The 12,841-nt window shown below is 52.6% G+C and overlaps 1 protein-coding gene across 2 annotated transcripts in view; it reads left to right on the plus strand.

The window, feature by feature from the left end:
- The window catches only part of FBXO2 (F-box protein 2), a 30,975-nt gene extending 22,255 nt beyond the window's left edge, over window positions 1–8,720 (plus strand). The window contains exons 1-6 of one of the 2 annotated variants that reach the window (XM_075906640.1): window positions 814–923; window positions 2,651–2,926; window positions 5,061–5,187; window positions 5,272–5,367; window positions 5,793–5,928; window positions 6,331–8,720. In XM_075906640.1, the coding sequence (XP_075762755.1) occupies window positions 2,677–2,926; window positions 5,061–5,187; window positions 5,272–5,367; window positions 5,793–5,928; window positions 6,331–6,465 (744 nt within the window). In that variant the 5' untranslated portion in view covers window positions 814–923; window positions 2,651–2,676 and the 3' untranslated portion in view covers window positions 6,466–8,720. Of the gene's footprint in view, window positions 1–813; window positions 924–2,650; window positions 2,927–5,060; window positions 5,188–5,271; window positions 5,368–5,792; window positions 5,929–6,330 lie in introns of those variants that run through there. The other variant, XM_025189494.2, reaches the window with a different exon arrangement.
- Window positions 8,721–12,841: the final 4,121 nt, after the last annotated feature.

Genomic DNA, 12,841 nt, shown 5'->3' on the forward strand with positions numbered 1-12,841 from the left:
AAAACCGACGTAGAAGATGACAATAAATTAGAGGGCGGATTCGGGAAAGGAATGTCAGTTGCACTTAGAGATTTAATTCACTTGCACAGATCATTGTTAATCCAAGACATTCTAGTCGGTGGGGATGAATTGTCTGGTCTTAGCCTCTCCCATTCCCTACTAGCTGGATATGGAAGGTGGCCTATATTCCAGCCATCCCACTGGCATTTCTGGCCCCAGCTGCTGGGATTTCTCTCTGTCCCTGGGGAGTCTAAGGGGGTCCTCCTCCTGTCTATCTAACTGTTTATACCACCCTCATCAGTGTGGCACTCAAGACCTGCATCTCACAGCTGCTGGGCACCCCTCACCCAATGCTCAAAGTGGGCAAGCCCCTCCAAAGCTACCACGGCACCCAGAGGTGTAAAGCAGAGCATCGGGTAGAGATGGGATACAGCTGGCGTAAGCTCTGCACTACTGGTTGGTCCCTCCTATTAACGTGCAGTTTGGTCTCCCCTTGTCCTGAGCTCTTGCATGAAACAGACACAGGTTCCTAGTGCTGGAGGGAGTATGGGGTGGCAAAGGCAATATTAATCCTCCCAACACCAGGGGAGAGAGGTGACTGTAAACACACACCCCTCCCACTGGTGAGGAGGCAGAGGTAGAGAGGAGCAAGTGACTTGCCCAAGCTCACACAGAGCCTGAATGAGAAATCAGGAGTACCTGGCTGGCTCCCAGTCTCATGCATAGACCCCTCAGCAACTCTAACCAGCCGCAAGAGCCAATACACGAGAGCCTCATGGACTGCAGCAGGTGATGCACTGTCCCTTTAAGAGGGGAACTCATTCTCCCTGCACTATGCTGGCACTGCTCTATTAGAGCATCAGTTACTTGCCTGCGACAGACCAAGCCAGAACCGTGCAGCCGTCTCAGGAGCAGCAGCTGAGGTAGGAGCTTCTCAGCATCTCCTGTTCCTCTTTCCTGGCAGGGCTGGGAGGTTGCTAGAAAGGCAGGCCCTTTGCAGAACAGCCTCTGGTTGGGCTGCAGCCTCCTTGGTATGTTACTGGCATTGTTAGGACGGGTGCTGTGACCCTGCAGCACTCCCTGCACTCTGTGCTTCTTCAAGGCTACTGCCGACAAGAGGACAGGGCGTAGAAAAGGGTTGGGAAGGGCAGGGCACGTAGTGGAGGATATCAGGGTGGGCCCCCACATGGGGGAAAAGCTGGAATCTGAAGTTGTTCAGATGACTGCAAACTAAAGGGAGATGCTTCTGAAAGGGTGGGGGAGGAAGTGAAAGCAGGACTGGGGCAGAGACTCAGGCAAAGATGTGAAAAAGGAGAACTGATGGGTCTAGCTAGTTCAGAGACCCGGTGAGCTTGTCGAGGTGGGTGCAGCAGGGACTGGAGCCAGCAAGATCTAAGTCTGGCCTGTTCCACCCGCCCAGGATCTCCTTCCTATCAAACACTGAGCTTATGGCATGGCTGGGTGGGAGGATGCTAATCCCACCCCGCAGAGCTGTGGAATTTTGCATGGCTCTTGCCATCTGATGCCAGTGCAGTGCAGATGGGAGAGACCCGACTCAGGATACCAACAGCAATTCTGCATCCTGCCCTGCTCAAGTGACGCAGCACTTTGTGCCGGTGGCCAACTGTTAATGCTGCCAAGGTTTCTCCCAATGGCATTTCAAAGCTATTTTGCCCATGTGGCTCCATTTGCTCCTGGTAACATTCTGGAGATGGACCAAATAGCTTTCTTCTAGTGCAAGGCTCTATGATTTCTCCTGGGGAGTCTGGCCAGGTCCCCTCCAGACTGCGTCTTGCTGCAGCCTTAGCAGGTTCCCAGCAGCGGAAGTCAGATGGGATAAAAGCACCGTCATGCTGCCTCTCTTCTTAATGACGTGGTTTGGAATCTGCACACGCATCTCTGGTTGCTCCCTCACAGCTGGGGCCACAGGCTGGGCCTGGAGGGATGGGCTCCATGACACGGAAGGTTTCTGAGTCCACACACTGAAGTAGGCCGAGTGCTAAGGGACACTTCTGACTTGCTGGCCCCTTGCCTTCTGCTTCGCCTCCCAGTCCCGGTGTCCCAATCCCCTGGCCCCTGTTCTGCTTCCCACCCCACAGATCTGTCAGGCTGCACTGCCCCCCTTCCTGCCTGCTTCCCCACCAGCACTATTCCTGCCCCCCATAGCTCCTGAGTGCAACACCCCTTGCAGAGACGCTGGGCGGGATGGGGGGTGCAGGTGCTCCGGCTGTGTAAGGCACCAGAATTCCCAAGGACAGACCCTGAGGCTGCCTAATGAAAATGCCCAACCTCAAGTACTCACAAGCTTTATTCTTGGGCTACTACATTTTAGTTGTCTGTCTGTCACTTCGCTGCTGCAGGAAGCCAGAGGCTTAAATAAGAAAGTTCTTGCAGTTTTGTAATAACATGTTGTAGGAACAATCTACTCTCATGCTTCAGGGTACGCGGTGCTCAGGGGTCAGGAGGCCTTGGGTTTGGGAGAAACTCATTCCCCCTTGACACTGCTGCCCAACAGCCTGGTGCAACATAGGCTGCATTGTCTTTTTCTCCCTCCTACCTCTGAAGCTGCAAGCATTGGCTACTGCCAGAGGTGGGACACCAGCGCTATGGACCTGCTCAGGGGGTGTAAATCCTCTCCCCTTGTTCTCAGAAAGCTCCGCCCAACCTGGCCAGAGGATGGAATCGCTCCCTGAAGCTGTCCTGATCCAGATCCTGGCCTCCATCCCCGCAGTGGAGCTGGTGCTGGTGTGCCGCCTGGTCTGCGGCCAGTGGAAGAACCTTGTGGATGGAGCAGCAATCTGGTTCCTGAAGTGCCAGCAGGATGGGTTCACTGAGGCAGAGCCTGAGGAGGAGGCCAAGGACTGGCAAACGTTCTACTTCCTGAGTAAACGGAAGAGGAATTTAATCAAGAACCCATGCGGTGAAGGTGGGCGGCTGAATTTGATACCATCAATTGATACAGGGTTGGGTTCAAAGGGTCTCTACGGGGGCGGATTATGAAAGTATTTGGCCAGCATTGGGGTCTTAAAAAAAAAGGGGGGGAGGAGAATATTACAAAGGGGAACATAGGCGATGCGTGTTTGAAAATCTGCTTTTAAATGATCTGCTCAAGCCCAAATAGTGAGCTTGTGGCAGAGCTGAGCACTCAAGAGCTCCTGGTTCCTGTTTCCAGACCCCTGGATCATATTGTTTCTAGCTGCCTCACTCCCCAATGGGTGAGCCAATTTCCTTCCAACATTCTAGTAACATTCTGAAAATGCTCAGGCCAAAAGGAAGAGTGGCAGGCAGTGTTCCCTGTAAACTGGGCATTTGGGCAGGTATTCAGGAGAGATTCAAATTCTGCCCTGGTCATTAGCAGAGAGCCCAGAGTTAAGATTTGGTTTCAACTGGTGATGCACATTCACATGCGCCTTGGTGCACATAAAAATTTATTCCACACATGGATGGAAAAATCCACATATAGATGGAAAAGATTACAAGGGACATTGTAATCTTCTGACCACATTAGAGGAGGGTTGAAAACAAGGCTAAGCAAGTGTAACCCACATACCTCCTATCCCATCTAGTGTCACGGAGACCACATTTAGGGAACGTCTAGACTGCAAGCTTCTTTCCAAAGAGCTCTTGACTCAAAAAGGTTCTTTCGAAAGACAGCATCCACACCTCAAAACCAGATCGAAAAAGCAATCTGCTTTTTCAAAAGAGAGCATCCATACTGCCTGGATGCTCTCTCGAAAGATAGCTCTGATTGCTATTCACAGAATGGCCACCAGGGCACCTGTGCTTTTTTTGACTGCCTCTTTTTTTGAACAATGTCCCTGTTCTGCATCCATACACACCATTTTTCGAAAGAGCTCTTTTGAAAAAGGCATTCTTCCTCAGAATTTGAGGTTTACCAATGTCGAAAAAAACCCTGTGTTCTTTCAATTTAATTTTGAAAGAACGCAATTGCGGTGTGGATACAAGTGAAGTTTTTTCTAAAAAAGGGCAGGGGTTTTTTTTCCGAAAAAAACATGTAGTCTAGACATATCCATAGAGAGACTAGTGAGTCTGCTCTGCAGTCTTGGCTACTGGCTACTAGCCAACTGGCGGCCTTACACAAGGAATACTGGCTCCAACTTTTAAAATATTTCTGTCTCTCAGTAACACTTTAGAAAAGATTTTACAAATCTAATGAGCTTGTCCCCACTGATGCCAAATGCTAGCTCTGTGCATTTCATTTCAGCCCAGAGAAGGAAACAGATCCTCTCCTGCGCCGGCCCTATTTTGCAGCACTGGGAGTGCTGAAATACAGCACAAATAGGACTTGGACTTGTTTAAATGTTCATGGAACCCTTGCAATCAATTGTGGGGTTTGTAAAAGTTTGTTTTTACCAAACTTACATGTTTGGTTTGAATTTGACCCATAAAACATCTCTCAAAAGCCTGGTCCACACACCCAGTCACAGCCATTTAACCTCAGCCCTGTACTTAAACTGTTGTGATAGGTACCCAGACCAGTCTGAAATGCTGGACACCATGGGCAGTAGGTAATGCAGACAAGGGAAGGCATTGCCTTCCCAAAACTGCCTACACTGCCCAGTTGCTCAGGAGGGGATGGGCCCGTGCCATGCAGCTCTCCAGGAGCCAGAGAGGGTTGGGGCCAGGCAGCAGCTCCGGCCCTCAGCTGGGGTTGAAGGAGGCTTTGCTGGGGGAGGGGGAGTTGTTGATGGGGTAAGGTATTGGGGGGGAAGGTGCAGGGCTTCAGTTTGCCTTTCCCAGCTGGGCCTTCACCTACCGCTCATGCTGGGCAGGGCTCTGAACTGAAGGGAGGTTGCTCTGACAATGATCCGAGTGTTGGTGCTGAGAATCGAGGGCCAGATTGCAATAGCTGTACCAAGCAGTACCTTATGCTGCAGCCAGTCCCATTGAAGTCAATGGGCTCACTTGCGGAGTCAAGCACAACTCAAGTTGAATTCCCTGCCGGGATCTAGTAGACATTCTCACCTAGGAAGGTGAAAGATGCTTGAAGCCCTGGGACTGTATCACCCAAAGCGTCTCTCTTGTTCTGCCACCTGCAGAGACTTTAGAGCACTGGGAGGAAGTGGAGAACGGAGGCGATGGCTGGAAAATTGAGGAGCTGCCAGGAGACTTCGGAAAAGAATTTCCCAGCGATGGAGTCCACACATACTTCGTCACCTCCTACGAGTAGGGCTGTCCTTTCTCGGGCTGGGTTCTAGTCCACACAGGCCTACGAGGGCCGTTCTCACCCAGTAACCTCTCATCTTCCAGGTGGTGCCGCAAGTCTCAGGTCATTGACCTCAGGGCGGAAGGCTACTGGGAGGAGTTGATGGACACAACGCAGCCTAAAATTGTGGCAAAGGACTGGTAAGTGGAGGGGTGTTGTGCTGGGCTGGCAGGCAGGGTGGGGGAAGGGCCAAGAGAAGCAGAGAGAGAGAGAGTGTTGAGGAGAGGCAGGAGCTGTGTCTACACTGGGCTTCTTTGACCCGTATTTCCCACCATTGCTTAGATAGCAATGGGGCAAGCCAGCGAGCCACACCACTTGTGAACACACTGGTGAGAACTCCACTCCTGGGTCTGCACTAGCGCTGCCCGCTGCTGGCAGCAGTGGGAGAGCGGCCCACGCACACTGCAATCTGGGCTTTGCTTTATGGATGTGGCTTGCCCCGTCTCAACTTGCAGCACATGGTGTCGAGCGTGAGCACAGCTGCACGTTTCTCAGCACCGGGGCTATTTACAGAGTGGTCGCGGGGCCAGCGATGGTGGGGCTGGCAGCTTGGGTCTCTTTGCAGGTATGCAGGGCGCAGCGACGCCGGCTGCCTCTACCAGCTGCACGTGAAGCTGCTGTCAGAGCACGAGGACGTCCTGGCAGAGTACAAGAGCGACACCATCGCCATTCCGCAGAACAGCGACGCTGACTGGACTGAGGTGAGCCACAGCGGGACAAAGCCAGGGAGATGGGACAGGGAGGTGCATGCCCTGGGCCTGCACGTGAATCCGGCTGGGAAGGGACCCCCTGGACAAGCTTGGAGCTTTCTTATTTGCAGAAGGAGCAGGATGGGGTGAAGACTGGGAGGGGGGTATCTATCCTGGGATCACGTCTCTTTCCTCTTGTGCAGCTAGGACTATGGAGCACAAATGTCTTGGCTTTCTCACAAGGCTGGGAGTGGATGCGGGAGAGGGAAGTGACAACATGAGTGCAACACTGGGGCCCGAAGACCCTGAGGGAGTTCAGCGTCCCTGTGGCCCGTGACCCCATGCAGCCGGGTGGGGTTCAGCGCCTCATGTAGGGGAGATTCAGGGGTGGCTTGTCTCTTTCTGTCCCCTCAGATTTCCCACACCTTCTCCGACTACGGTCCCGGGGCTCGCTTTGTGCGCTTTGAACACGGCGGCCAGGACACGCTATTCTGGAAAGGATGGTACGGGGTCCGTGTGACCAACAGCAGCGTGATGGTGGAGCCCTAGCCAGGCCATGGCCCTCAAGCCAGACCGGGTCCCATTCACCGCAGCTAGCCCCTGGCATCCTCCATGGGCTTGGAATGGTTTCTGCATGGTGCTGCTTCCAGGAGTTCCAGAGTATATCACTTACCGCATTGAGAGAGTGTGTCTCTCTTGCTTGCTCTCTCTGCAGGGACTCGGAGTAGCAGGTTTTGCTTCCATTAATGCACCAACCCTTAGAAAGCTTTAAAAAACCTCAGTTCTCTCCCCTCACCCACTAGCCTGATGCCCTTCCAGCCAGGTACAGCGTTGCTCTGGAACAGTGCCCAGGCAAGACTCAGAGTGGGGGGGGGGGGGGCAAACGAGCTGGCAATAAATGATTTCAGGACCTTATCTCTACTTTGGGCACCCCAGACCTTAAACCTTCCTCCCCATCAGTTGCACTGAATAGTGACTCACAATGCCACTTACCAGAGTCAGAGACAATCCACATTGAGATGCATGGCCCTATGGTCTCAACACAGCCTGCTCTGCCACTGAGCTCCCTCTGTGGCCTCGGGCAAATCACTTAGCTTCTCTCCCCAGCTGCAGTAACAGTTGCCTATCTCTTGGGGATAGGGCTAATTAAAGTTTGCTGTGCTGTGTGGCTGGTTTCTTTATTATGAATAATAATGCTAAGCTGTAGGGAGAGCAGGGTGCCTTTCATCTTTGGTTGAGCCCGGGAAGGGAACATTAAAAAAAAAAAGGTTAAACTGGAATCTGCCCTGGAGCCTTTCTAGTTTTACTAAACATGAAGCATCTCAGCTAGTAAAAGCCAACGTGTGCAGAGGGACCCGGGCCTGGGCCAAGGCAGAACAGCTAGAAATAAATCCAGATGGTCCAGAGAGGTAGAGAGAGAGACAGAGACTGGAACTAGCTCCCCCTGCCCCAAGCGACGTCTCTGGACTGTCAGTCTTCACTCCTTGGGCAACTCCTCTCTTGAGCCTGGGTTAATCCTGACCTCATGGGGCCAGGCTTTGTTTTTGTGTAGACAGGGGAGGGTCTTATAGAAAACCTCTAAAGAGCATCTGCTGCCTCATCCCTGGGGAACACTGGCCCTCTTCTCCAACCTCCACTGTGTGCTGTACCTCATGGACCAGGGAAGAACATATATACATGAAAGCCGCCAGCTCAGCTGATGCACCAAGGACCTCCAGAGCTAAAGGTGCAAACAGCTCCTGCTTGAGCTATAAACTCAAGGCTTCTGGGGGTGAGGAGGGAGGAAGCGCTATAACAGATTCACATCCTCTGCAAATCAGCCCTTCAGTTGATTACGCCCTCCCCCCCCAAGAGCAGTGCATTGCTCTGCCCCACGTCCATCTCCTCTTGTTCCCTTCCATCTCTCCACTTTGCTCACTCCCCTTTCCATGCTAGCCTGCTCCCCATCCCTCTCCGTCTCTCGTGGACTTGTTCCTGCACTCCCAATCCTGACACCTACATCATTTCTTGGGATGGAAGCTCCCAGGAATTGCTTTTGTGGGGTGTAGTCCAGGATCCTACACAGCCCACTAGAGATAACAGGTGGAAGGGAAAGCCAGGCAATCCAGAAAGCCAAAGAACCCATTGCAGCCTCTCATCTGCACCCAGGGCCTGTAACTAGCCCCTTGCTAATCACACTCCCCAAGCCTAGAGAACTGCTACTCAGCAGCACCTGCTCACAGATGATACCTGCCTGTTTAAACAGGACTTCTGGAAACCACAGATCCACCTCTAATGCACATGCAAGGTAACTCTTATGGAAATACTCCCACCTTGTGCCTCTTGCCACTGCCTCTTGACTATGCCCATAGCACTGACTATGCTTAGCTGAGCCAAGGCTAACCTCCCCCGCAAATCAATCCTAGTGGAAGAGGGACTCCTTCCCCTAGGCGGGCTAGTGTCTAGAGAGAGAGTCTGTCTGTCCCTCTGTTCTCTTTGCCTGGGCTGTTGGGGAAGTGCCTCCAATTCAACTCCTTAGCATCAAAGTGTGCCATTGCCCAATGCCACAGGCTCGCATTTCTTTTGCAAAAGGCCAGAGCAGTGTTCTGGCGCCTTCTGGGCTTGCCACATCAGTTAAGAAGGTAAAAAAAAAAATGGCTTGAGCCCAGCCTCTCTTTCATTACAAATGAAGCTCCGGGCAAGCGCTTCTGTGTGCCTGGTCCACCTGGTGTGCCCGGCCTTCTGGCGGGCTCTCTGCAACTGGATGGGCCCTCTTGCATTCCAAGTCACAGGCTCTCTCTGGATGAAGACCATCAATAAAAGTACTGTGCATACAAGCGTGTGTGTCTGCCTGTGTCTCCAGGCTCATACTTTCCTCCTGTGTTACTTTTCTCAGTGTTACACCCCCCCACACACACCCTGGAAGTGCATATGCCAACACCTCAGCTATACCCATCCTCTTAAGGAGCAGGCTGTGCCTAGGCGAAGGGACCCATTGCCCCTGCGCTACAGACCAAGTGCTGCAGCCCCACCAATCAAACGCACAAAGCGGCTGAGGTAAATCTGGGCTCCCCTTGCAGGCATCATCCCCGGGGAGCTGGAGAGCACAGGAGCCGGTGTGGCACCCACAAGAGCTTCTCACCAGCACGTCCCCTCCCCGCACCTTGGGCGCTAAGCTCCAAGAGACACAATTTGTGCAAAGGGCACATCTTGGGCTGTGAGCTGGCCCCCTTCTGAATGGGGGGTGAGGCTCTGCCTGCTCAGAGTCAAAGACCTCTCTCCACCTGGCTCCCAGGAGCTCCCTGTAGGGCCTCGAGTCCCCTCCGTTGCTTTACAACTCTGCCCTGGTACTCTGCCTGAAGCCCAGTGGGAACTGCCTGCTTGCTGGGTAGGGTCTCTGGGCCCTTCTCTACTGCACTCACGTCACATGGGTTCTTACAGCTACTCAACAGGGCACCAGTTAATATTCAGCTCCTGGTCAGCTGCCTGTCCCCTGGGAAGACACATGGGCCTGGAATGGGACTGGACAGAGACAGCAGTGGGCTCCATGTAACCCCCACGCTGTGAATCCTTGCTAGCCTGTGTAACCCCCAAGGAGATTACTCAGATTCCCGGGGCTTTGTCCGCTGGCAGCTCAGGGAGAGGCTCTGAGTTTGCCTTGGCTCCCCCTCCCTACTAGGGACAGAGTCCGCCCCGTAACCCATAGGGAGTGAGATGCCCCTCCCAGGGAGTTCAGGAGGGGGAAGGAGAGGCCATTGTGGAGGGGAGTCTGGAGCCAGACAGGGCAAGGGGAGGACTGGCTATGTGGGAGCTAGTAAGCCCCAGGCCTGCATGCAGGGTTCCCCCTGAGAACTAGCCCGTAGGGACCTGACAGCAGGATCCCTCAGTTGGGTTTTATGTCTCCACTGTTGATTCCCAGTTTGTGGAGTTTGCTGAGAGGCTTCCCCAGCCAGGCTGAGTTGGCTCTCCGGCTCCCTGGGTGAGACCAGCCACTGCATGGTCAGCTCAGCTCTATCTGTGAGTTCAGGGCTGCTGCCTGCTGTGTGGGTCTGAATGCTGGGCTACGAGGTTATAGTTTGAATTTTGGTGCAGTTGTGTGGCCTGCACCTTAAGCCTTGCACTCCTTTGTGGTGAGGGGAAATTCTGGGACCGAAGCAGCCTGATTCCTGCCTGAAGAGGATCCCTGCAAGAAGAGAGCAGCCCCTCTGCAGTGACTGAGTCATCTCTGAACCTGAGGCTCATTCATGGAGTGTGTGAGTGCACCATCTTTTAGTTAGTAAATCGGGGAATTTGGGGATTTTATTACCTGCTGCATATTAAACCAGTGGAGGGATGTACTGCCTTCTCCCATGTGTGAGTCCTTTGGGCTGTACTGGACCTAGTCAGCCCCACTGCTAAACCACTGCAGAGAAGAATTTTGTGGTCAAAAGTCATCAAGGGCCCCAACAAAGTACGGGTACCAGTGGGACACTGATCTTACAGTTGCTGGGCACCGGTGACCCTAAAAATAGTGTTTTACCCTGTTCTATTTGTCTCCTGCTTAATATAATTGTGTTTATTATAGTGTATGTGTTTGTGCTATTTTCTGGGAGTCTCCAACTATTTGGCAAATACATGGGGATTATCCTGGGTTAGAATTTTCCTCCCACGCTGCCCTGGTGACCCTGCCAGGAAGGAGTGAGGGGGGTGGAGGCACCGCCAAATAAATCCATCGGAAAAAATAAAGCTGAGTGGGTGGCGGGATCCAGAAGAACCCAGACTTATCCATCGAAACCTGTAAGGAGACTGGTTTTAAAGAAGGTAACCAGATCCAGGTGGAGAGGGGGGGCTACACCTGCAGTAAGGCTACTTCTCCTGGGATAAACTCCAGCTATCACATTCCCTAGAAACAGGGAGCTCCCACAGCCAGATACACCTCTGCAGCTCCTATAGTTGGAGAGGCAAGCGACCGAGCTGGCTGTTGTGGCCCCTGCCGAGTGTAACAGGTGCAGGGTTGACACTCACCTCCTCCAGCACGAGGTGAGGTCACTCTGGCTCCAATGGCTGCCAGCAGGTTAGCCCCGTCCTCCCTGAACGTGAGCCAGCAGGAAACGTCCGGGAGAGGTTGAGGGAGGCCCAGGGGCTCAGCCTGGCCCTCTGGAGAAGAACAAAATAAACAGGACATCGGGCAAAGGAGGATCCGCTCTGTGCTTCGAGGAGGGCCTGGCTAGGGGATGCTTTGCCCACCTGCTACCAGCGGGAGTTCCCGGAAATGCCGCTGCCAGAGCTGCGCCAGGCTCTGAATGTATGCGGGTGGCATTCCTGTGCCATCCTGCCTGCCCTGGGCCTGCCCCCCGAGGGTGGGGGTCCTCCTGGCAGTTCCTGGCCTCCCGTAGGCTCCTGCCTGTTCTTTATCCCTGCACTCCAGAGCTCCCCTCTCTCCTGCTGCATTGAAACCAGGGCTGGATTTCTCTCGCGCTTCCACTTGGCCTGTGTCACTCTGCTGAAGCCAGGGGAGCCACTCCTGATTTACACCCAGCCTAAGAGCTCAAAGGCCCAGGCCTCTGCTGCTCTGAGGGGTAAGGATCAGCTGAATGGGGCCCCGCTTCCATAGGCAGGCTGGCTGGCATCCCCTGCGCCCAGCAGATGGCTCTGTAGTACCACAATAACAGGCCCGCGATCTCTGGAGCTAGCTCAGAAAATCCACCATGCCTGTAAGCAGCAGCTGCTCCCTTTGCAGGGCGCACACCAGTGGCTGCTTTGCCCACTGCGATCATGACCTGCAGTTCCTGCGGAGTGTGTGGGTGTGTGTGTGCGTGCGCGCGCGCTGCAGCACCCCTGAGTTGGTTTTATGTGGGGCTCCAGCTTCCTCCTTTCCCCCGGTGTGGCCCCAATCTTGGTCCTTTTACTCAGTCTGTACCGCCCTCCAGAAGTCATTGCCCTACTTCCGACCCCAGCTCTAGGAGGCGGCAGGGGGCAGCTGCCCCACACTAAAAGGTATTCCAGCATCTCTGCTTTGCAGTGCTCCCCTCCGCCTCACACACACACACACGGCTCCTGCCACCCGTAAGGAAATCTGTCCAAAGAATCCTCCTTCAGAGATCTGTCTCCCGGTTCACACTGCACGTCTACTAGGCAAACTGAGCATAGCTGGGTCCTTGGGCTGCCCCATAGAAACAGGCTTCAGAGTAATTCCTTGGGCTAACAGGCCACCATAGGTGTCATCAAGAGAAAATGACGTGGCTAAAGATGTGGATATGTCTGAAGAACAATGTGGATCAACTGGTTAGAAACGTAAATAATTCACTTTGCAATGCATCGTTCTTCAAGACGCTCTCTATGCCTTTTAGTAGAAGTATGATTTATCAAGTCATTTCCCAAACTGTCATGTTTGTTGTTTTAGCTTAGCTAATCTTACGGCCCGTTTAATTAATTAAACTAGGTTTAGAATGCATCACCCAAGTATGCAGTATAGGAGTAATCTAGAGTTGCCACTGAGTGTCATTTTCTTATTTTATATTATAGTAACAGATTTACGCAGCGTTGCTCAGGTCTATAATTCAGGAAGTCTACCAAGTGTATTTTTTTTTCATCCCTAAAAACTCTTATAATTAACTGTGTTTTAACAAAAAAGGGCTAGAGTCAATTTGGTTTCCAATAACATTTTTTTCTAGTTTTCATACCTTAAGGTTTATTGAGAAGCAATCCTATTCCAGGTTCATACTATTTTTCTGGCTCATCTTTGTTCAGTCTCTTTCAACATTCACTGAATGTTGAACGTCATATTGCTTATGTCAATTTTGAGGATTGAACTTGATTTGGTGATTCTGTCTCTTTTCTGTTTTACGAGAAGCCATCCCATTCCAGGCACATCCCATTTTCCTGGCACAACCAAAACCTTACCTTGCTTTAAGTTATGATACGAGGAAGCTGTATATTTAATTTGGTGGTCCGAGCTCTTACCAAT

The sequence above is a fragment of the Pelodiscus sinensis genome, chromosome 23 (genome assembly GCF_049634645.1).
Source record: "Pelodiscus sinensis isolate JC-2024 chromosome 23, ASM4963464v1, whole genome shotgun sequence".
In the NCBI taxonomy this organism is placed as follows: Eukaryota; Metazoa; Chordata; order Testudines; family Trionychidae; genus Pelodiscus; species Pelodiscus sinensis.